Source organism: Pungitius pungitius, chromosome 12 (assembly GCF_949316345.1).
Source record: "Pungitius pungitius chromosome 12, fPunPun2.1, whole genome shotgun sequence".
NCBI classification, from domain to species: Eukaryota; Metazoa; Chordata; class Actinopteri; order Perciformes; family Gasterosteidae; genus Pungitius; species Pungitius pungitius.
The window spans coordinates 10,740,545-10,763,696 of record NC_084911.1 but is presented as its reverse complement, the minus strand read 5'-3'; the positions used below and the strand labels follow the sequence as shown (position 1 = coordinate 10,763,696).

The following is a 23,152-nucleotide window of genomic DNA, read 5'->3' as shown; positions in this document are numbered from 1 at the left end:
ATTTCACCTGTGACCCTAAGATGGTTCATGGAAAAACTATGATAACCAAAAGTAAGTCTAGCTTAACAAAATATCCCATAATAGCCAATGTGTGTACTTCAGCTTTCAAATGTCTCTTTAAAGACTGTTTTTGAGCGTTTCTAACATGCTTTTAATAGATTGGCAAATGACTCAAACAGAGAAAACAGGATTTTTGTTCGTACACTCAAATGCGGATAGTTTGGTAGTTTGGTTTATGGATAAAATCCAAATGAGTGATTTGACAACAATCAGTTTACTGACCCACAAAAGTGAAGTGCGCTTGCTGAATGGTGTAAAGCAGCCCTCCACGCTGGCATCACATCTGATTTAACCCCCTCTGCCTGTTCCCTGTGGCATCGTGACTAACCTTTACCCCCCCCCCCCCCTCTCGGATTTAGAACTGACCTTCCCACAAGGCTGTGCACCTTCAGCCCATCGCCAGGCCTGTCACGCTCCACTGGGAGCCCATCACGCCACGGAGCCCAGCTGACAGGCTGACTCCTCTCAGTGGGACATGGAGGTGTTTAATACCAGGAAAAACTGATTCGGTTTCTAAATTAAATCCTTTCCTTGAATTTGGGCTCTTTTCTCTTGCAGTTGTATAGCAATGAGTCAGAAAACCAACGCTGAGCTGCATTCAAACGCAGACAATTTTTTGAAGCTGTTAAGTTTTACTTTGAATGGCTTGATTTTCTCATATTGTGTTGATATTTAAGAACTCAATGAGAAATATTAAATACCGCGAAGAATACATGCTTCATAAATGACTTCCTGAGGTTTAATCTTTTATATTTTTATTGTTAGAAAATAAAAACTTCTCTAAAAAAATCATGTTTGAGGACAATTCAATGAAAACTTAACTTTAGACGTTTAAATGATTTTTACCAAACTTTCTCATCAGTGCCAAGTGTGTGTTTTTGTGACGTGCTTGCTCTGGTGGCAGATTAGATGTTACTCATTTGTGAAGAACCTTTCACCCTGTCAGGCCTAAGGCTGCATGCGGTATACGAAGATTATGTTCTCGAGGTTCTACCAGAGGAGAGACATTAAAATTTCAGGGAGGAATAACCTCTCAGAGTGGCCGCATCAATTTTTAATGTGCTCTATTTCTCCATGCGAAGCCTCTACAGTGCGCGCACTTGTGTGTGTGTGTGTGTGCGTGCGTGTGACGTACAGACCGTAATTATACCTCTCTGCTGCAAAAGCACCAATAGAAGAAAAGAGGAAAAGAGGGTGAGAAAGAGGATGAAAGAGAGAAGACTACTCAGAAAAACATGATTATGATGATTTACGCTGTTGAAGGGGCATTGTAAAGGTTTCAACTCCATGGCACCGTAATTAGAGGGAAGCATGTGTTCACACACACACACACACACACAAGGCGGTCGTTATTTTGCCGTTTTTGCCTTCACAAAACTTCGATTAAAATCTATGGATAGCACACAGCTGTAGGGGAGGAAGCTCAGATTTCTGGCCATCCAAACACAGTAATCCAAATTGTCACCCACCAGCCGGGCTATTGAATCGATTAGCTCATCAAAAGATGAACGTTATATCATTGCACCATGCGTGTGGACCTAATAATAGATTAGCTCATGGTTAACAAAGTTTAGCTATTCGATGGCCACCTAATGTCGAGGTAGAACAGGAATTAGTAGAGTACGAGACACAAAACGCATGATACTCTGTTGACACATTAAATCAATGTATAATGTAAATGAGTAAATTACCACACATTCACGCAGGAGGGGGGTGAAAGAAAGGACAATCCTAACTGGCAGAGGAATATGCAGAAATATGTGCTGACGTGGATCATTTGTAAGGAATTTGGAATTATGCAAATTATTCCATTTCACCACCTTTGATCCGGTCCAAATAGCCCCGCAAAGATTTGCAAGACAAATAATCAACATTGGTCATGATATTGTACCATAAATTATCCTTATCTTCATCTACTTAGTTCTGCTGCAACATAAGTGTCTGCCTGGATCAATAAAGTGGTTTAGCCGGGAGCGAGAGAATGAGGAGGCAAACAAACTGTAAAATGGGATTTGTGTGGATGGAGACAAGAGCCATGGAAGGGAGACAGAGGTTATCTAACTGTTGAATGTTAAATGTCCTCACTTTAATTTCTTGCTATCTCCCTCAGCCCTATGCTCCTTCATCTATCTAAAGATAAGCATTTCTTGAGAGACAATTTACTACTTGAGTGGTTTCTCTTCAGGTGGAAGAAGAGGGCAAAGGTTGGAGAGCAAGGATGGATTATGAGAATGTTGCTGTCTTATTCTTTCATGGTTAGGAATATAGGATTCATGGACGAATTAAACGCCAAAATGAGATGAAAGGTCATTTCTATTTGAGCGTGAATCACACAAAATAATTGCAGTGCAGAAGTTTTATCCCAGGTTATATTTTGGGCAACTTGCAGGCAGCTGAACCAAGTTGTTAGTACAACTTTGACATTTTATCACCTTTTCGCCCAGCATTTAGTTAGCATTTAAACTAGTGTGTGAGGTCACTCGGCAAGTCTGAGTCCAGGGATCAGTCCCTTCTAGCTCTGTTTTGGGTGCTGAGGGAATTTTGTAGCAGCTGTATTGACGTCGAGCAGGTAGTGTAGAGGAGTTTTATCAGTCTTTTGCTGCAGAAAGCTGCGTATTGCAGCCAAAAATAATGTTGTCAGAGCAGTGAACGTGAACCTAAACACATCATTCTGAATCACTTCACCGCTAACACACTGACTCTACGTTTTCACACCGGGACGTCATCCGTCGCGTTTGAAAGATTAAAAGGTCCTGATGGTGGATGGTCTTTGGCTGGAGAGCAGCCAAGAAGCCGGATGGCGAGGTATATATATATTGGGAATAGTTCACATTTTCACTGGCACCATCTTGAAGGTATGAGGTGTAGAGCGCTATTTCTGACTGTTGGCCTGGCGTGTTGCTAGTATTTTATTGCATATGACAAGAGAAGCAGATGACGGTCTCCTGGAACTCAAACTGTCACTTGTATGACAGGTGCAAGCAGAATGGAATGAATATAACGAGGCAGGAGTGGCATATGAGACCTTTTTCTTTCTAGGCTCAAGGGTACATTTTGTGTTTTGGTAAATATTTGCAGTATGCAATATTCCAGTAAATGATAGCAAGCACGAAGACAACATTCAAGGATGAAACAGTCTTTAAAACTCCCGCAGTGAACATCAGCCCGTTCGGGCGTACAATCATTGAAAAAGATTTGATTACTGAACTTTTAATGTGTCTTTCCTCCTCAGAGGAAGACAGTAACCAGTGAGTTTCAGCCAGGCGCCATAGAGTAGAATAGAAAAAATCCAACAACTGCAATCCAACTGTGCATTTCTGTCATGTGAAATGAAGTCGCTCCAATCACAGAGCGATGCATTCACTTGTGCTATTTTTAAAAAGTAGTGCATCATAGAACCCCATTACGTGGATCAATGCACAGCACCGACCCGAGTACTTACATTCATCCTCGCACATCTCCAATGCAGCTGCACAAGACTAACCTAACAAACCATTTAAAAAAATGTTGTCATGATAAAAACATCCTTTATTTCCGTACAACAAACGTGTTGATTTCCTCATTGGAGGCCTTTAATGATCTTGAATAGGTTGTATTTAACAGTAACGCAGTTATATTGAGTACAAGAGCCCTTCTCTCACTCATCGGGAATGACTGCTGTCGAATCATTTCCGCCATCCAGTCCAAGTCCAGACCATTTCCGCACCGCATGAAGACAATGAATGTGCAGGAAACGAGATGAGAATACATTGAATGAGGTGGTGAGCCAATAAGAGAGCTGCCGGTGCCGGTTCATATTTAACCTCTATCGCTCAGTACTTAGAGGGCAGAACAATGCTGCGAGATATATGAAGACTGATGGCATGTGAAGTATTCGGTTAGCCCAAACCCGTACGACGCATCATCGTCTCACGTGGCTATTACAGCATGTCGAACCAACATCGCACTTTGGAGCGCGTGGAAACACAGGGAAGCCGCAAACACCAGCGCCTTCGTTGTTGTTTGAATCACCACCACGCAACAGTTACACCTCGATACTCGCGGTCAATCTGTGCACATGGATAATGGCGCAGTCAAATCGTTTTTTTTTCTTCTCCAAGTCACACATTACAAACTACACTTGGAATGAGCGTGTGTCACATCCCTGCTGGCTCAACGCATTCGACCAAAAGGCTCCGAAGGCTCTCTGTTTGGGTTTTTTTCGGGTTTTTTATGCAGGACACATGCCATGTGTACCCATACGGCGCACTGCGAGTACACAAGGATCAGTCATGGCCTCCCCGGGGCGCGTCCGCGTTGGAGCCAATGCGTTGCGACAGGGAACCTGACTCACAACGACGCCCCCCCCAAGGGAGCTCGGGCATCAGTGACGAGCCGATGCTGCCAGACGCTCACGGCACCGAATATCCTTCCGGAGAGGAAACAGCACCCAAAACGCACGGCCCTTCCTGCCGCTGTCGGCGCCAATCACCGCCACTTTTTCAATTCATCTTCATGCTTCGATTCATCTTGCTGAACTGGAGGTGAATTGTCATCATCCGTTACGGTCTCTGGGGGGTTGAGGGGGGGGAGGCGGGGGGGGGGACGTGTTCCAAAATAAGATCAGGTTTCTTTGAAGGCAGTGCATAACAGTGGTGATAGTGTTACAACAGTGTTACTCAGGGTCTACATTAATAATGGCTGCCTTAATACGTCCCTCTGTGGCCTCACGTCAGATGAAACAATCAACAGCGTTTGTTGGGCTCAAGCGGCCTACAGTGTCGAGTGTGGATGAGCTGTGCGTGGTGGAGCAGCGATGTTCTCTCGGGCTTTCACTTCTCTGTCCTGTGGGAGCCGGTGAATCCCAGCAGGAGCTCTATCAAAGGCGTTTTTTTTTTTCTCGCAAAGCCGCAATGTTGTGTTATGCAGATAATCGGCCGCCTCGCACACAGAAACTTCACATGTGAAACCAGAAAGTTTCTTTCAGCGTTTCTGTCTTCCGAGGAACACGTCTGTGGAGGCCTCATGAACTCAAACATCACGTAGCTTTTGCATTCAAATAATTGACTTTCTTCTTGCCCATCTTTGAGTAATATACGTTGATAATGACAGAAATGAAGCTTGTTTGGATGTGACAGGTATGATGAAGTGTCTATTTTTAACCCAAATAACTAACACTCCTGTATATCGGATCGCTGATATATTTAGATTCAACCTCATTTTAAAAATTGGCCCGGTTTATTTAACCGAATTAAACATGGCCCTCCTTTGATCAAAGTTGATCAAAATCCTTCTCTTAATCACAAATAATAAAATGTGTTTAATCAACGTCATTGCTGCCGGGGTATGGAGGAGACCATGGGACTTCAATGAGACAGTTGTCACCGGGCCTCGCGCCCCCCCAGATGTGGGCCTGCCTCTCTCCCTCTTTACATAAGGGCCGTCCTCGCCACAAAGCCAATATTGTTTTTCCATAAGTGAAGCCTCCCTGGACAGGAGACATTCTTAGTGAACAAGTTCCACTGGATTAATCAGCTCTGTGGCCTAGTTCTTTGGAATTAGGCGGAGAAGTTCAGAATGATTCCTTAGTAACACGGACCCCAGGGAGGGGGGAGGTGGGGGGGGGGGGTTTCAGGCTCATCAAAGATACTTGTGCACCGTCGTGCCTGCAGCCTGCGGCCTGCGGCGCTTGGCAGAGTGCTCTCTCCCTCCGGAGGGAGTGAAGTGAACTGATTGAAGTGCCCGGTTATTCTCCTGCACGGGAAAGGTGCTTCATTTGAAAGATGTCTGCGGAAATTGTGACCTTTGACCCCTTGCTGAATACAGGGAATTTTACAACTTCAGGAATCAGTTCCCTGAGAACTGAATGCGAACCAGATTTACCAAAACCAGAGTTACAGTAAATCAATGAGTCATCATCATTTCTTTTTTACCAGAATGTGTTGGATACCGTCTTCAATGTGGTGAAACTTCAAAGTGGACCTGGTGAAACGCACCTCAGAGGGCATCCAGACTATTATCGTCCGTCCCTTTCTGCATTTACTTACTTCTGTCGCTCCATCACCCTGAGAGACACGCTTTCCTTCCTTTTACGCTGAAGTGGACCAGACCCTTATCATGGACAACAATGGACAGCAGCTCTTTCCCCATCAGTCACAGACGGGTCTGTAACAGGGTGTAATGTGCTTGTTAAGGTGGACGGATACAGCAGGGCAGGAGAGAAAGATAACACTTGAAAAGGGGAAAGAGTTCTTCTCCACATAAATGGACTTTAAAGTGAAACCCAAGGCTTACATCCCTTCAATATCTCACACACACACACACACACACACACACACACTTGCCTTTGTCCCAACTGCAGCGCAGTACTTTACTTCTTGCTTCATTTGAATCACTTAATTTCGGCTTCTTCTGTTTTAAGTGATGCATATATTGTACTCTCTCTCTCTCATCAATTACAGTATCATCCTCCGCTTTCTCATCTCACTCGTGAACCCTTTTCACTCCGTCTTCCAGTAAGGGACTCCCCTTCCCTCGCGCTTCATCTTCACTCATTGCATCTTCACTCGCACATCTCTCCCCTCATCTCTCTTCTGTTCCAGCGCTCAATGGCGGACGGCATTGAGAGCCTTAATTACACCCCAGAGGAGCGTCGTCCTCTTCTCCGCTCCTCCTCCTCTGCTCTTCACTCCCTCTCTTCCCTGACTGCTCCTCTCTTTCTCTGCTTTTAGTCTCCATCTCTTTTTACTTGTCTTTTCTAGACAATGGATTGGGACGTTTGCAGCTTCCTCGCTCATTGTGTAGCTTTAACTCTCTGCTCTCAGGTCATGACCAAATTATTCAGCGCACTCAGTCCATCCGACACTTCCTCCCAAGCGCAAGATCCACCATGAATATGCAGTCAGACCTTCATGTCAGGAGTAAATACAAACAGGACCGAACCATTGGTTTAAATGTTTTTTCATTGCTTTTCCTCGATAGAAAGGTCAAAGTTTGGAGTCAGCGGAAAAGCACTTAATGCATGTTTGCTGTGATGGAGGCACGAACAGCCGCTGATAGCGTGTCCTCCTCGCCAATGTCCTGCCAAATGCAACCACCGGCCCCCGAATCACTGCCACAGACCTACATTTACCTACAGTCACTTAAAAATATATATTCCATAAAGGCAATCTGTGAATGCTAATACATTCTCTTTCATATTTCTTCACTGGTTTGTGATGAACTGAGTTTGAAGCACTCCTGATGCTAATCACACTACATTCCGTTGTTCTTCTCAGCTTTCACCCACCATGAATCTCCCTTTGAGAGCCTTATTCTGTTCTCACACTGTTAGTTTGATCCCTAAGCTTGTTCCTTTTCTTACATTTTTTATTATTGAATTTTATCTATTGTATTATCATCTATGAATATTTGTCTGTCATTTGGGACTTTGACCTTGATGAAAAAAATATAATATAATAATATAAAGACAAGTAAAAAGGAATTAAAGGCACAGCGTGGATGGGGTTGGATGTCCACAGTTCCCAATGTTGCAGAGAGGTGAGAATGAGAAGAGAGGCTTCCCCACCAAGCCGGAGCTGCCCCTGCTGGCCAACAAGCTGTTTTCACGACTTGATTGGGCCGCACAGGTATTATCCTGAAAGCAGCAGCACCAGTAGAGAATTATACACTCACCGGGCCACTTTATTAGGTACACCTGTCCAACTGCTTGTTAACACTTAATTTCTAAGCAGCCAATCACATGGCGGCAACTCAGTGCATTTAGGCATGTAGACATTGTCAAGACAATCTCCTGCAGTTTCAACCGAGCATCAGTATGGGGAAGAAAGGTGATTTGAGTGACTTTGAACGTGGCATGATTGTTGGTGCCAGAAGGGCTGGTCTGAGTATTTCAGAAACTGCTAATCTACTGGGATTTTCACGCACAACCATCTCTAGGGTTTACAGAGAATGGTCCGAAAAAGAAAAAACATCCAGTGAGCGGCAGTTCTGTGGGCGGAAATGCCTTGTTGGTGCCAGAGGTCAGAGGAGAATGGCCAGACTGGTTCGAGCTGATAGAAGGGCAACAGTGACTCAAATAACCACCCGTTACAACCAAGGTGGGCATAAGAGCATCTCTGAACGCACAGTACGTCGAACTTTGAGGCAGATGGGCTACAGCAGCAGAAGACCACACCGGGTGCCACTCCTTTCAGCTAAGAACAGGAAACTGAGGCTACAATTTGCACAAGCTCATCGAAATTGGACAATAGAAGATTGGAAAAACGTTGCCTGGTCTGATGAGTCTCGATTTCTGCTGCGACATTCGGATGGTAGGGTCAGAATTTGGCGTCTACAACATGAAAGCATGGATCCATCCTGCCTTGTATCAACGGTTCAGGCTGGTGGTGGTGGTGTCATGGTGTGGGGAATATTTTCTTGGCACTCTTTGGGCCCCTTGGTACCAATTGAGCATCGTTGCAACGCCACAGCCTACCTGAGTATTGTTGCTGACCATGTCCATCCCTTTATGACCACAATGTACCCAACTTCTGATGGCTACTTTCAGCAGGATAAAGCGCCATGTCATAAAGCTGGAATCATCTCAGACTGGTTTCTTGAACATGACAATGAGTTCGCTGTACTCAAATGGCCTCCACAATCACCAGATCTCAATCCAATAGAGCATCTTTGGGATGTGGTGGAACGGGAGATTCGCATCATGGATGTGCAGCCGACAAATCTGCGGCAACTGTGTGATGCCATCATGTCAATATGGACCAAACTCCCTGAGGAATGCTTCCAGCACCTTGTTGAATCTATGCCACGAAGAATTGAGGCAGTTCTGAAGGCAAAAGGGGGTCCAACCCGTTACTAGCAGGGGGTACCTAATAAAGTGGCCGGTGAGTGTATGTTAGCTATTCAATTCAATTCATCTTATTTTGTATAGCCCAAAATTGCAAATTACAAATTTGCCTCAGAGGGCTTTACCTTCTGTACACATGCGTCCTTGTGTTCCTGATTCAGCGCTCCTCTTACAAAGCTAGCCAGTGAAAGACGCCCCTAAATTCTATTACTTAGCTGGTACCAGCTCCCCACCAGGGTGGTGACTCATGGTGAAAAGAGATAGACACACAGCGTTGTAAATAGTTTGATTCATGTGTGTGTGTGTGTGTGTGTGTGTGTGTGTGTGTGTGTGTGTGTGTGTGTGTGTGTGTGTGTGTGTGTGTGTGTGTGTGTGTGCACCATTGCCATTCTTTTTGTGCAGCAGGGAGGGGAGCCGGTGGAGCTCAGCCTTGGACTGCACCCTCCTCGTTATCAGGAGGACAGGGAGCGGGGGCCGATAAGGGAAGGGGTGAGCGCGGGGCGAGAGGTGAGCACAGCTTGGGAGGAATGAGGGCGAAAGGCGCGGATGACCAGGGAGGCAGAACGGGACGGGGGGGCAGCGGGCGGGCGACAGAGAGGAGATTTTTTATAGAAAATTAAAAATGAAAGCATTGATTATAGCAAAGGAACTTTAATCATTAGAGCCCTCTATTAAAAATATGGAAAGATGCACACATCCTTAAATAGTGTAGGGTTGTAGAGAAAAACGGATACACATCCACATTAAGGGGGTAAATCCTTTCGCATATGAAGCACAAGCACTCCTTATTTAGTCATCAAAGTCATCAAAGAAAGATTCTTTTTGAATTCCTTTTCCTGACTGCTCAGCAGCCTCGAACTGCCAAGAGACAAGTGGCCGAGCTGTGAGGAAGCCGAGCAGTTTAGAGTTCAAATGTCTGCAGTAATCAGATCATTGAATACCCCCCCCCCCCCCCCCCCCCCCCCCCCTCTGCAAAGCTGGATATGTTGTCGGATCTTCCCCAGTCCACTGTCGGCTAACAGTCCGTTGTACTCATGTCATGTGCTTCCGGGGGACCGCAGTGCGTCTCGTGCTGCTGCTGCACATGATACATTCACAACTTTTTGTTTTTACTTATCTTTAAAACACACACACACACACACACACACAAAGAGCCGAGATGCCAACACACAAACTGAGAAGGGTATTTGTATCCCCTGGCTTTCTAATCCCCATGGCTCCATGTTTGTAAAGTGCTTACAAGGAAAGGGATAACTAGGCAACACACTAAGCCACAAATGTGATCAGGGCCATGTAAGACGTTTTTTTTTTTTTCTTCTTCTTCGCATTTTGAAATGCATTTGACACCCCTGCCGTGGATCGATTGATTCTCATTAGTCTTCAGCTGTTCTCCCCTGATGTACACAATGTGTAATGCTTCCACTGCCCACATGGGAAGAACGCTCCCGATACGATTGGCCGAAGGGTGTCGCGTTTGAACTGAGGGAGTCTCTGTGCAGAGAGGGAATAAGCGTGTAGTAATGTAGCTTTGCATGCGTGGCTGCACGCGTCTCTGCGTGTAACTGTACGTGTGCTGCAGCGTTGTAAAGTTATTTATTGAAACGAGCACTTTCAAAATGTGATTTCCTGTGCTGAAGCCTGAAGGATAAGTGATGTGAGAGGAGTACCTTAAATATTTGATCAAAGCCAGGTAGCACATCGGGGGAGAGAGGCATGCTCTGACGTGCTCCTTTTCACATGGCTTTATATTACGTCAGAAAATCGCATTCGCACCCTCCTTTAAATAGAATTTACAGTCCAATCCAGACTGTGCGATGATAACATATTAACAGTAACATTTACCTCATGTAACGTTATTTCAGTCTCGGGGATTTGATACACAAATGGGAGCAGAGGGTTCATCGTCTGATTAAGCAGGGAGTAAACTAAACCCGAACGCTCAGGATCAAGCTCAACCTGAAAAGAAATCAGGAGGAAGGAGAACAATTTTCAAAATAAATGCAGCTCAAGCTCACAGGCCTTTCTTGAGCTATTGACCGGTTGATGACCTGCATATATTCCACTTAATGGCACAGGTGGTAGACCTAGTGGACATTGGACGCATTGATGAAGTCTATGTGTTTTTTGGTGATTGCATCACATCCTGAATACACCGTGACCGAGGATTGAGTATTGTCTTAAATGTGTCTCCTCCTTCTCACTCGCCACCTACTTCTGCCACCTCGTCTTCCTGCGATTTACATGTGAATTGAAGTAATCTGTTTGCAAGGACAACCCTCCCCCCCCCCCCCCCCCACACACACACACACACACACAAAAACACACACATACACACTCTCTCTCACACACTCACTTTGACAAATTGAACACATCTAGCAGGGAATATTGGCTCATCTGAATCCTGTGAATCTTGAAATTCAGATGGGCCTATATCTGTGATGGACGTATCACTGAAGACTGCATCCTACATCATTGTCAAATGTGCAAAAGAAAGCGTTGACTCATGAATTTAAATAGCTGTCTAAGCAAAGTTCCATTTCAATACATGTAATACAATACAATGAATGGCCTCAAAGAGAAAGTTGCTAGCACTTATTCTGCAAAATGTACACACTGCTTACATGATTGTTAAAACGATAAGGAGAAGTTTGGCCGTTCTCTGATAAAGGAAGTGTGTGCGTGTGTGCGTGTGTGTGTGTGTGTGTGCTTAGGGGGGCTATTTGGAGGGCTTCATGTGCTGGTGTGCACACATTCATGCACATGCCCTCAAGCATCCATATATTTGTTTGCACGTATTTGGATCTATGATCAGATCTATTGGTATACTTGTGACTGTTTAGCCGTGTTTTTGTTCATGCCCGTCCGTTTCCACCTGCAGTGCAAATAAATAGACATTTCAGGCGGTGGTTGAGTCCAAAAACTAACTACCCGGCCTTAAACCAAATCCTTAGTGCAAACTGGTCTCTTTGTTTCTTTTCCATGAATTAGTGATTAACGTCGATATTCTTAGCACACGGATGAAATATCCCTGTGCACATTCATCCTCCCACACTTGCCTTCTTTGTTTTATCGAAAAAATATACAGGCAAAGACCGACACACACAAAGACCCCACAGCATTTATCAGCAGCCACAGCGTTAACGGAAACTAAACAGCACTCTCATATCAAGAGATGAGTATCACGGCTACAGGGACCTATTCCCAGGGATTACCAGCACGGAGTTCTCCTCCTGCTCTCGATTCTTATCACTGCTACCGGGCCAAACGATCTCCATCACGACCTGCTGCAAAAGGTCGGAACAGTCGCGTTCCCATCCTCTATCGCTGTCCATTAATTAGGCAATTTGTCACAGTAGTGCTAGATTGTGTGAGTGATGCTGCTTTTTTTTTGGTCCCCCCGTTAGAATTTGCCCGTTAGGCTGTCTGCACAACCTTTGAACACTATGTTGTTGCCATTAGTAACTGCATTATTCCACCGTTAAAGTACATATAGACAACACAAAAATAATTAGTGCATTAATGCAGGTCAGGCTAAAGCATTGTGTAACAAATCTTGGACTTTATTCCGGTCTAATACGTGGGAAAAACACCCACCTGTAGGTTTCTTCATCAGACTCACGCACACAGAGAAATGTGCATTAAGTAATCTAACATATAAAAACTCAATTGACTGATAGTGCTTCCCTCACATTTTCATGATCCTCCTGCTCCTTACTCCTTGTTGCGGCAGAGGCTGGAGGACACACTGCCCTCTTATCCTCTTAGGCAGCACTTAGTGACACGTTGTGCACACACATACACACACGGGCGCGTACACATACGTCATGATCTCGATCCCACTCGTATTTTTTTTTTTTCCCCTGAGACCTTTACTGTCTCCCGAGTTCCTGTTCCTCTCGCTTCCTTTTGTCTTTCTGTAACAGAGATTAATGGCGGGGGGGCATTTCGATCAATCATAATAAATGATGTAATTAGCATGTCAGTCAGTGTATTGATGTTTTATTCAGATCAAGTTTTTCGAATGAATTATATATATAAAAAAAAAAGAATTAACAATAAATAAATGTGGAGGCTTACCAGGAACAAATCCGTTTGACGGTTTAAAGCAACATCAGCGCACAGACCAGGTCGAACTAGGAAGGATAATGATAACAACTGATGAGACAATTAGAAAAGTAAGCATACGTTTTTTATTACTGCGACGCAGCAGCTGCACATGGATATAAGCGGACTATTGGTAGAATGTTTGGCTGCAAGTGGCAAGGGAACCTTCGAGCTCAACAGTTCATTAATGGAAAAGAAGTCGAGCGAGCCGTGAATAAAATCCACGGCTAAAAGGGAAACGTTGTAGCGGCCCCTCGGATTGTTTGATCAAGACGCAGAGAGTTTCAAACGGGTGTTGATTTATTTTGATTCGCTCGACGAGCACCATAAGCACCATGACGTCGTAAACATCTTGAACACCATGAACACCGTGAAAACTACAGAATGAAACAGAAGAAATACACAATGCTTCTATGTAGTTTCAACAATTAACTTATACAAAATAATGTTTACACTCAATACAAATTATTTTAAATACTAGCTAAAGTGAAATGAAATATGTTTAAAACACTGACAAATAAAACATCACATGCATCCTTCATACCTCAATCCGCTTTCCAAGGGCGCTAATCAAAAGAATTTCCTCCACCAGCTAGCATCTCGGCACACCCTCATAATTAGGAGCTTTTTGAAATGACAGGTACGAACAATACAAAATAATGAAATAAATTATGATTTAAACTCTCTTTACATCATTCGAATGTATTTAACACAATACATAACTAATAAGTTTATAAGTTTTACCCTTGCTTCGACGATGCGTGACTTCCACGTTGCAAATGGTAAGTAGCAGGAAGTTAGCGTCACAAAAACACACAAGAAGAAGAAAACGGAGCTTTTCAAAATAAAAGCAGAACGGACCTTCGTAACACATGAATAGAATATTGTGTAGGAGAATTGCAATTTAAATCAGACATTTACACTCCCACCAAATCCTAGTACAATGAATGAACAAATAAGCAAAGAGTAAATGAATGGTGCTGGATTTCTCGACTCTTAAGAAATGAATAGCCTGAAATTCAGAGGTATAACTATATAACGTCATGCTTAATAAAGCAGTGTGTGCTGTGTTGTCAATTGCCTTTTTCCAATCAGTTCTCAAGGAGGAGCACCAATTTCTTGATTGGTCTCTCAATAATTGAGGGCTTCGAGGGAGGATCTTGTTTTTTATGGGGTTTCCTCTCCCCAACTTGCACTTTGACTCGACGAACTAAGCCGTCACCACTTTGAACAGTCTCAATAACTCGTCCAAGTTGCCACTGATTTCTTGGGAGGTTGTCGTCTTTAATAATGACAATATCATTCACCTTTAGGTTGCGCTGAGGTGAGTGCCATTTCTGTCTCAAAGATATGTTCAGCAGATACTCCTTTTTCCAGCGGCTCCAAAACTGTTCGATGAGATACTGAACTCTTCTCCATCTCTTTGTCGCATACAGATCCTCCTTGACAAATACTCCAGGAGGAGGAAGAGCAACTTTAGATTTCATCATTATGAGGTGATTCGGTGTTATAGGCTCCGGCGCCTGTGGATCATTGATTCCATCTACTGTTAACGGGCGGCTGTTAACAATAGCCATGGCCTCATACAGCAGTGTTCTCAGGGAGGCGTCATCCAGTCGACCTGGGCACTGTGCAAAGGTGGCATTCAGCACATTTCTGACAGTCCTGATCTGGCGTTCCCAGACGCCTCCTGCCTGACTGTCAGAGGGAGCATTGAAGACAAATTCGCATTGCTTCTCAGTCAGGAAAGTTTCCAGTAGTTTAGTGTTACATTGTTTAAGTGCTTCCTTGAGCTCATTTCTGGCGCCAACAAAATTAGAGCCTTGGTCACAGTGCAGTTGCTGAACAGCTCCTCTCAGGCTGATGAAGCATCTCAATGAGTTGATGAACGAGTCTGTTGACAAATCTTCAAGCATTTCGATGTGAACAGCTCTAGAGTACAGACATGTGAAAATCAAGCCATATCTTTTGTATTCTTTGCGGGCTTTCTTTACAATGAAAGGGCCAAAACAGTCCATGCCACTGTATGTGAAAGGTGCCGAGGCTTCAACGCGTTCTTTGGGAAGTTCGGCCATTTGCTGTCTCTCTGTTGGCCGTCGCAATTTCCTGCAAAACACGCAAGTGTGTATCAGCTTTGCAACCAACTTGCTCCCACCAATTATCCAGAATCCATTGGCCCGAAGCTCCATTAAAGTCTGGCTTCGACCCTGATGGCATGTCTTAGCGTGGAAATGGGATACAATCAGCTTGGTGATGTGGCTGTTATTTGGTAAGATGACTGGATGCTTGATTTTGTGACCGAGTGATGACTGTTTTAATCTCCCACCAACACGGAGGAGTCCTTCAGACCAGATAGGGTCGAGACGGAAAAGAGAGCTTGAGTTTGGGAGGTCTCTTTTACCTTGAAGCATCTTTATCTCCTGAGGGAAGGCTTGCAGCTGTATGATCTTAATCACTTCGTCTGCAGCGTTCTCACGCTCCTTAACAGTCACATACTCACTGGGTTGTTTCATTTTAACCCCAAGCCTCTTAATTCTTGCAACTACTTTAAGAATTGTCGTCCAAGAAAACTGACGTAGACGTCTGAGGATGTCATTGTAGTTTTTGACTTCTGTTGCAAGCACCTGAATTGTCTTGACTTCCGGATCACCAACGAGTAATTCTGATGGAGCGCTGGGTGTTAGAAGTAATTCGCGCTCCCAGAGAAACTTTGGTCCTCGCAACCAGTTTGTTGAGTGAATGTCTGAAGCACGAAGACCTCGGGAGGCATGATCTGCCGGGTTTTCTGCGGTGTCCACATAGTGCCACTGACTGGGATCACTGTTATCCCTTATCAGCTGAACGCGGTTTGCGACAAATATGTGGAACCTACGGGCATCATTGTTAATGTACCCAAGCACAACTTGTGAATCTGTCCAGAAAAATTCTTCATCAATCTTTATGTCAAGTTCAGTCTTTAACATGACACTGACTTTTGCAGAAACCACAGCTGCCGTGAGTTCTAGCCTCGGGATGCTTGTGACGTTTGAGGGTGCAACCCTTGCCTTTGCCAACACAAGACTGCAATGGACTTCATCCATGTCATTTTTGTACCTGAGGTAAGAACATGCACCGTATCCTACGCAGCTGGCATCCGAAAAATGGTGCAACTCGACTCTAACAATGTTGTGGGAGTCATACGGTTGGTAACATCTCGGAATTGAAACCTCTTTCAACTTATGCAGACCATTTTTCCACTCCTCCCACCGTAGCATCATATCTTCTGGGAGTGGATCATCCCACCCGATGCCTCGGTGACACAGCTCTTGAAGTATACGCTTTCCTGTTAGGCTGAATGGAGCGATGAATCCAAGTGGGTCATACAGAGAGGCAATGACCGAAAGGCAACCACGCCGGGTTGAAGGCTGATCTTTTAAGCTGCTATTAAAGCTGAAAGTGTCAGTTTTAATTGACCATTGAATGCCGAGTGCACGTTCTGACGGGGTTGGATCCAGTCCCAGAGGTTCGATGGTTGCTGCTCTTTCTGAGGGATTCAAGCAAGTGAGAGCTGCTTCCTCGTTTGAGTTGAATTTGTGAAGGCGTAGGCCTCCTCTTTTGCACAACTCCTGTGACTCAGTGATAAGTTTCTTGGCTTCCTCGATCGATGGGACACTGACTAGCCCGTCATCAACATAAAAGTTTTTCTCCACAAATGTTGATGCTAGCGGATAGGTGGCTTTGTGTTGCCGTGCCAGATGTTTCAAGCCAAAGTTGGCACATCCTGGAGACGATGCAGCTCCGAAGAGATGAACCGCCATCCTGTATTCCTGTGGTTCCTTCTCCAAATCTCCACCTTTCCACCAGAGGAATTTCAGATAATTCCTGGATTCAGGAGTGACTGAGAACTGATAAAACATTCTTTTGATGTCACAGATGATCGCTACGGCTTCCTTTCTGAAGCGGCAAAGAACTCCTACCAGTGGATTGATAAGATCAGGCCCAGTTAGTAGAGTGTCGTTTAGAGAAACACCATGGAATTTGGCTGAACAGTCGAATACGACTCTCAGTTTGTCTGGTTTTCTGGGGTGATAGATGCCGTGATGCGGAAGGTACCACTCTGTCTCTCCCTCAGATGTTGTAGGGACAGGCTCTGCATCACCCTTGTTAATTGTTTCTTCCATGAATGTTTTGTATTGATCATAATATTGTTTATTGGTCTTTAGTTTCTTCTTAAGACACTGCAGGCGAACTGTTGCTAGCCTCTTATTGTTTGGTAGGTTGGGTGGCGTGTTGCTCTTGAAAGGGAGTGGCATCTGATAATGTCCGTCCTTTTTCTGAGTGATGTTGTCACTGAGGAACTGTATGAAACGAACATCATTCTGAGACACATATTTATCTTCATAAGTTCTCTCAGTGAAGTCCGATTCTAGGGTCTTTAGAACATCTGTCGCCGATGGATTTGGCAGTTCTTTTACTGTGAGCCGATGCACAAAGCTCTGACTTCCTTGTCTGTCTAGGTGGGGGTTTGATGTGCCTATGATACTCCATCCTAGTTCTGATCTCTGTGCAAACGGTTGATTTTTGTCCCCAATGATAACTTCAAGAGGAGCTAGCGCTGATGGACAGTCATATCCAATCAGGAGCCCTACATCACAGTCTTGAAGGGGTGGTAGCTTATCTGCTATATGTCTGAGATGCGGCCACCGTAATGCGGTTTCCTTCGTTGGGACGTAAGACTTGTCCACCGGGATAAAATCACGGCTGTAGGCTTGCTGTACTTGGATGTGGTTCTTGGAGTGCAGTCCTCGAACCTGTAGACCATGGACGTTCTTGCTCGATATGATTGTGTCAATAGCTGTCATAGTACTCAGTTTCAGTTGTACTTGTTGGGTATCTACATTCAATTTGTCAAGTACATCTTCTAAGACAAACGTTGAATCACTCTGTGTGTCCAGTATTGCGTACGTAAGTACTTCTCTGTGTGGTTCTTGTATTGAAGACACAAGGACTGGCACGATACTCGAGGTAGCAGAAGCATGGTGTGTTGATGCATGGGATACGACCTTATGCGTTTCCAAGCTGGCATGGTTTTCTGTGGAAGGAGAGCTATTCGTTGACGCTTCCACAGGTCTTTGTTTCCTGTCTTCGTGCAAGCAGGTTGGGTGACGACGGCTGCATATGTCGCATGTGTGCCGTCTCTTGCAATCTTTGGTAATGTGACCCTTCCTCATGCACCCAAAGCATAGCCTATTTTCGCAGATGAATGCCTTTTTGTCTTCACCACTTTTCGCTGCGAATATGGGACACTTGGTGATGTTATGAGCTTCACTTTTACAGACGGAGCAAGGCGATTTAAGTTTACTGACGTGTGTATCTTGTTTTTCCTGAACGGAACTCTTGGCTTGTGTATTTGTGTTGAGAGCCTTGGCTCGCTTTGGTGATCTTTCATCTGTGGCCTTGAAATTTATCAACCATGGAGAAGCAATAGGGTTGCAGGCTATCCGTGCTTCTTTGCTCAGGAACTTTGTAATGCATGCAAGATCTGGATAGTTTCCAGATGTGTCAAGTTCATCTACAACAATTCGACTCCAACTGCGCACAATCCAGTCTGGTAGTTTTTTAAGCAACTTGTGGTTTTCCTCACAATCGTTAAGGATAGCTAGTCCTTTGACGTGTGGGATCGCCTCAGTGCAGCCTTGGAGGAAGTCAGCGAACTGTTGTAGCGCTTGTGGGTCGTTTGTGCTGATCTTTGGCCACCTCATGAGCTTATCTCGGAAAGCCTTTTGTATGGTGAACGGGTTCCCATATCTGTCTTGTAAGACTCTCCATGCTCCACTGTACGCGCTCTCTGAATCTCTATAAAAGAAGCCTTCTACAGCTTTGCGCGCCTCTCCAACAAGATAATTTTTTAGATAAAACATCTTCTCACTTTGTGGGAGGGGTTTTCTGTCAATAAGAGCTGTGAATTGCATCTTCCAATCGGTAAACTGTAAAGGGTCGCCACTGAACGTAGTTGGTTCAGGGACCGGCAAGCGATTCATGCTTAATGAGCTGGCGATTGCTTGGGCCAGACTGACAGACTCCTGGCTCATAGTCACAGCTTGGTGAGGTTGGAATGATGCAGCATCAGGATTTAATCGAGGTTCAGTTTGCATTCTGTCATTAATCTCCTCATCATGGTCCTCAAAACCTTCCAAATCGTCATATGCTCTCAGACGAGCTGCTGCTACAGCAACGTCCTTTTCTGCCTGTAACTGCTGCAATTTGGCTCTCTCTTGTTCCAACTGTTGTTGTATTTCCACCTCCTTTTGTTTCATTTCTGCCAACATTTTTGCTTCTTTAAGCTTCCATTCACCCTCTAACTTGTGAAGATGTGCTTGCTGCGCTTGGATTTCTTTCATGGCCTTTGATTGTTCCAGCTTAGCCGCAAGCTCTGCTTGTGCATCTACTCTACTGCTGTGGGTACTAACTGAGCTGGAGCGGTTGCTCAATCTCTCCGGTGACTTTGCTGAGCTTACTGTTTCAGTTTGGGTGTGACCAAAGACAGACCCATATTCATCTTTGTTTAATGTTTCTCTCACCCTTTCCTTCTCAAGTTGGTCATTATAATCTTGATTAATAGTCTCTAGACGGCCACTTATGAGGTCACAAATGTCCCTTGTTAGTGTAACACAAGCATCCATTTTCTTTACAATCTCTGGTGTGGTATTACTGTTACGTAGAATGGGTTCATACTGCTGGCTTACGTCATCATGCTTGGCTTGAATGCCTTGCTGTAATTCGTTAAGGTCTTCCAATGAACAGAGGGTTTTTAACTTTGTTCTAGTCTCCCTTGCTACCAGCCTCCAAGAGTCATAGGTCTTGTTAAATGCTTTCTCACGTTTCCTGGTGTCTTGGTCATGCATCTCTTGGCCTTTCTCTGTTAGCTTTCTTTCACGTGAGCTGGACCTGCATGGTGTGTCTTTAAGTGACATCTTGATTGTTTGTGCTGCTGCTTTACTTCGATTGTAGCCTTTGGTTGTGTTATGCCTGAATTTACACTTGTAAGCTGCAGTTATCCTTTACCACAGAGTAATATTTATGTCAGGCATTAACAGATTATGTACATCCAAAGGTTTTTTAGCATGAACAGTAACAACAAGATTTTTCTTCAACTCTTTCTTAAATACACATGACACAAGTACATGGGTCAGTTTCTTGAAATAGTCACCATTTTAGAAGCGTTAGGCACAGAGTCTTAGCTTGCAAGTTATTATTGACCTTATAATACCATGTTATTATTTATTTCGCTTCAGTTATGCTGTAAGCTTGCACGTGTGGAAATAGTTCTTTTTCAGTCTTTTTGCTCCTTAGCATCCAGTGTCTCCTTTTGCATCTCTAGTTGTACCTTAAGCATGTTGTCCATTTTACGTCTTGTCTGGGTGCAGGAGTTGGAAGCGAAGTAAACTGGCTGGTAGTTGGACCTCAGATGAGATGGCGTCGGCTTCTCATCATGGATGGCAGGGCTGGTGCAGCGATGAGTTTTCACTGTAGCGGCCCCTCGGATTGTTTGATCAAGACGCAGAGAGTTTCAAACGGGTGTTGATTTATTTTGTTTCTCTCGACGAGCACCATAAGCACCATGACGTCGTAAACATCTTGAACACCATGAACACCGTGAAAACTACAGAATGAAACAGAAGAAATACACAATGCTTCTATGTAGTTTCAACAATTAACTTATACAAAATAATGTTTACACTCAATACAAATTATTTGAAATACTAGCTAAAGTGAAATGAAATATGTTTAAAACACTGACAAATAAAACATCACATGCATCCTTCATACCTCAATCCGCTCTCCAAGGGCGCTAATCAAAAGAATTTCCTCCACCAGCTAGCATCTCGGCACACCCTCATAATTAGGAGCTTTTTGAAATGACAGGTACGAACAATACAAAATAATGAAATAAATTATGATTTAAACTCTCTTTACATCATTCGAATGTATTTAACACAATACATAACTAATAAGTTTATAAGTTTTACCCTTGCTTCGACGATGCGTGACTTCCACGTTGCAAATGGTAAGTAGCAGGAAGTTAGCGTCACAAAAACACACAAGAAGAAGAAAACGGAGCTTTTCAAAATAAAAGCAGAACGGACCTTCGTAACACATGAATAGAATATTGTGTAGGAGAATTGCAATTTAAATCAGACATTTACAAACGTCTCGCGGAGTATGAAATGAAACTGGCAAAACGTGTTTTGTAACACAAAGGTTGTGAGGAGTGGAGTTATCGCATGGTGATGATTGCGGGTCTTTGTTTCAAACTAATTCCTGAAAACAATAAAACATGTTTTCCACAGAAATAACCGGAAGGGACTCCCCCAGCCCAAAACAAGTGTTCTCATTACAGCCTCAATCTCCTGTTAGACAAACGCACAACCTGGAAACCCCATAAAACTAAAGCACAGCTTTTAAGAATAAACCCAGCAACAACACAAAGTCATTCACAACCATGGAGGAACAGAGATTCACATACATTTGATCCTAGGTAAAGATGTGTTAATTATGTCATAACTTATACTTATAAAGAGTCTATGTTATGACTGAGGGAAATAATAGGTTGAGGAACATTATATCTACATATTTTGTCTGTCTTCGCCTTTTGTAATGGATTCTGATTCACACTATTTTTAGACGTATCTGTCAGCTGTGAGTTAATCTGAACTGGCACAAACTCAAACACACACACACACACACACAAACACAAACACACACTATAACACGACAAACAAGGTGTTTGAGGTTTAACAAGCGTTACATTCACGGTCATAAATACAAGATGGGAGGGAGCACGTTAGAGGGATTAATGAGGCTATTACATCCGTTGGCCTGCGTCTATCACTAAGACAAATGGCAGAAGAATTAAGAATAATCCCAGCCAACAAATGGCCACAGCAGATGGACAGAGACAAGGGGACGCACAGTAAGTGCTGTACAGACACATCTCTGTTATTTTAGTATTGAGGGAACCTCAAAATGCCTGCTGTGATCCTTGTGATGTGCTCAGTGGACGGAGAGCTTTGTCTTTTAATTAGTAAGTTAGCGGTTCGATCCCCAGTTCAAAGTGTCCTTTAGCGAGGACACCGAGCTGCTCCCAGGACACTAGTTCACATTTGATGTTTATACTTGTATATATTCTACCGAGATGACTGCTGTAATACATTTTACATCAGTGGAAACCACACTGCGGTTCGGTTGCGGTAATGCAGAATATAGATTTGCTCTTACGGCACTAGCATTGTAGTGATGCATTTAGATCCTTTTTTTATGCGGCAGTGTTCTGTAGCTTTGTGATAAGTATCTCTTCCTCTTTGGCTCTGCATTTAATATCTCACTTTGTAAATCCATCTTCTATGCTTCCCTCTTCTTCATTTCCATAGTCACTACGGGCTTATCCCCCTCTGGAACTGTGGTATCTCTCACCTCCTTATCGTCACATCAACCCCACCGCGTGTGAACGTGTTTGAGGGCCAAATGCATCATTTAGGAAATGACTTGGCCTCAGTAAATAATAAAACAAGCTTAGGCAGAGAGAATGTACAATTCATATATGTGCATGAAATAGGTCATGATACTCCTCCTTCACCATTCTTTACTCCTCGTGTTTCCTTTGACTCAGTAAGTAAGAAAAAGCAAATATGATATTAGAATATATTTCTCTGCATTCCTTGAAGATCTTTCTTCCCGTACACATGCTTCACCCTACATGCAGTATAGATTTAACAACACAGAATCGTAAATTCAAAGAGCTGCCACTCCCATCTCAACACCCAGGAGAAATCAGTTGCCAGTGCAGTGCGTAGCCCCAGAGCCCCCGACCTTTACCTCCAATCCTCCTCATCGCGGGAGAGACCCTCAGAGACATGGGGAACAGCTGTGTGAACGCCCCATGATCCAGCTCAAGAGACGGAGCCAGCCTTATATGCATGACTTGTGTTTAAACCATCCCAAAGGCAGAGGGTGCATCATTGCAGGTTCCACTGACCTGTACGCGCTGTGTTCTGCTCAAGGGGAGAGGGGGGGGGGGGGGGTGGCTAAATGACTTCTGTCTAGTTTAAATTGTGCCAATAATAAGGAATCACGCCCCCTACTGTGATTTGATCATGCATGCTGGAAAAAAAACCCAGTGGGGAA

The 23,152-nt window shown here is 44.1% G+C and overlaps 1 protein-coding gene across 1 annotated transcript; it reads right to left on the bottom strand.

The window, feature by feature from the left end:
• Nucleotides 1-14,633: 14,633 nt before the first annotated feature.
• Nucleotides 14,634-21,173, bottom strand: LOC119221673 (uncharacterized). Its single transcript, XM_062566208.1, has 3 exons — nucleotides 20,798-21,173; nucleotides 15,390-20,630; nucleotides 14,634-14,686 (listed from the first exon to the last, which is right to left on the bottom strand). The coding sequence occupies exons 2-3, from the start codon at nucleotides 19,939-19,941 to the stop codon at nucleotides 14,634-14,636; spliced, it is 4,605 nt and encodes a 1,534-aa protein (XP_062422192.1). The 5' UTR covers nucleotides 19,942-20,630; nucleotides 20,798-21,173.
• Between the last annotated feature and the right edge of the window lie 1,979 nt (nucleotides 21,174-23,152).

Excerpts from the sequence above, each read along its gene's own strand:
- LOC119221673 (XM_062566208.1), bottom strand. The coding sequence starts at position 19,941 with ATGTCACTTAAAGACACACCATGCAGGTCCAGCTCACGTGAAAGAAAG. Across the intron at positions 14,687-15,389 it reads GGAGATAAAGATGCTTCAAG|TCAGGCAGGAGGCGTCTGGG; the intron begins GTAAAAGAGACC and ends TCCCTCTGACAG.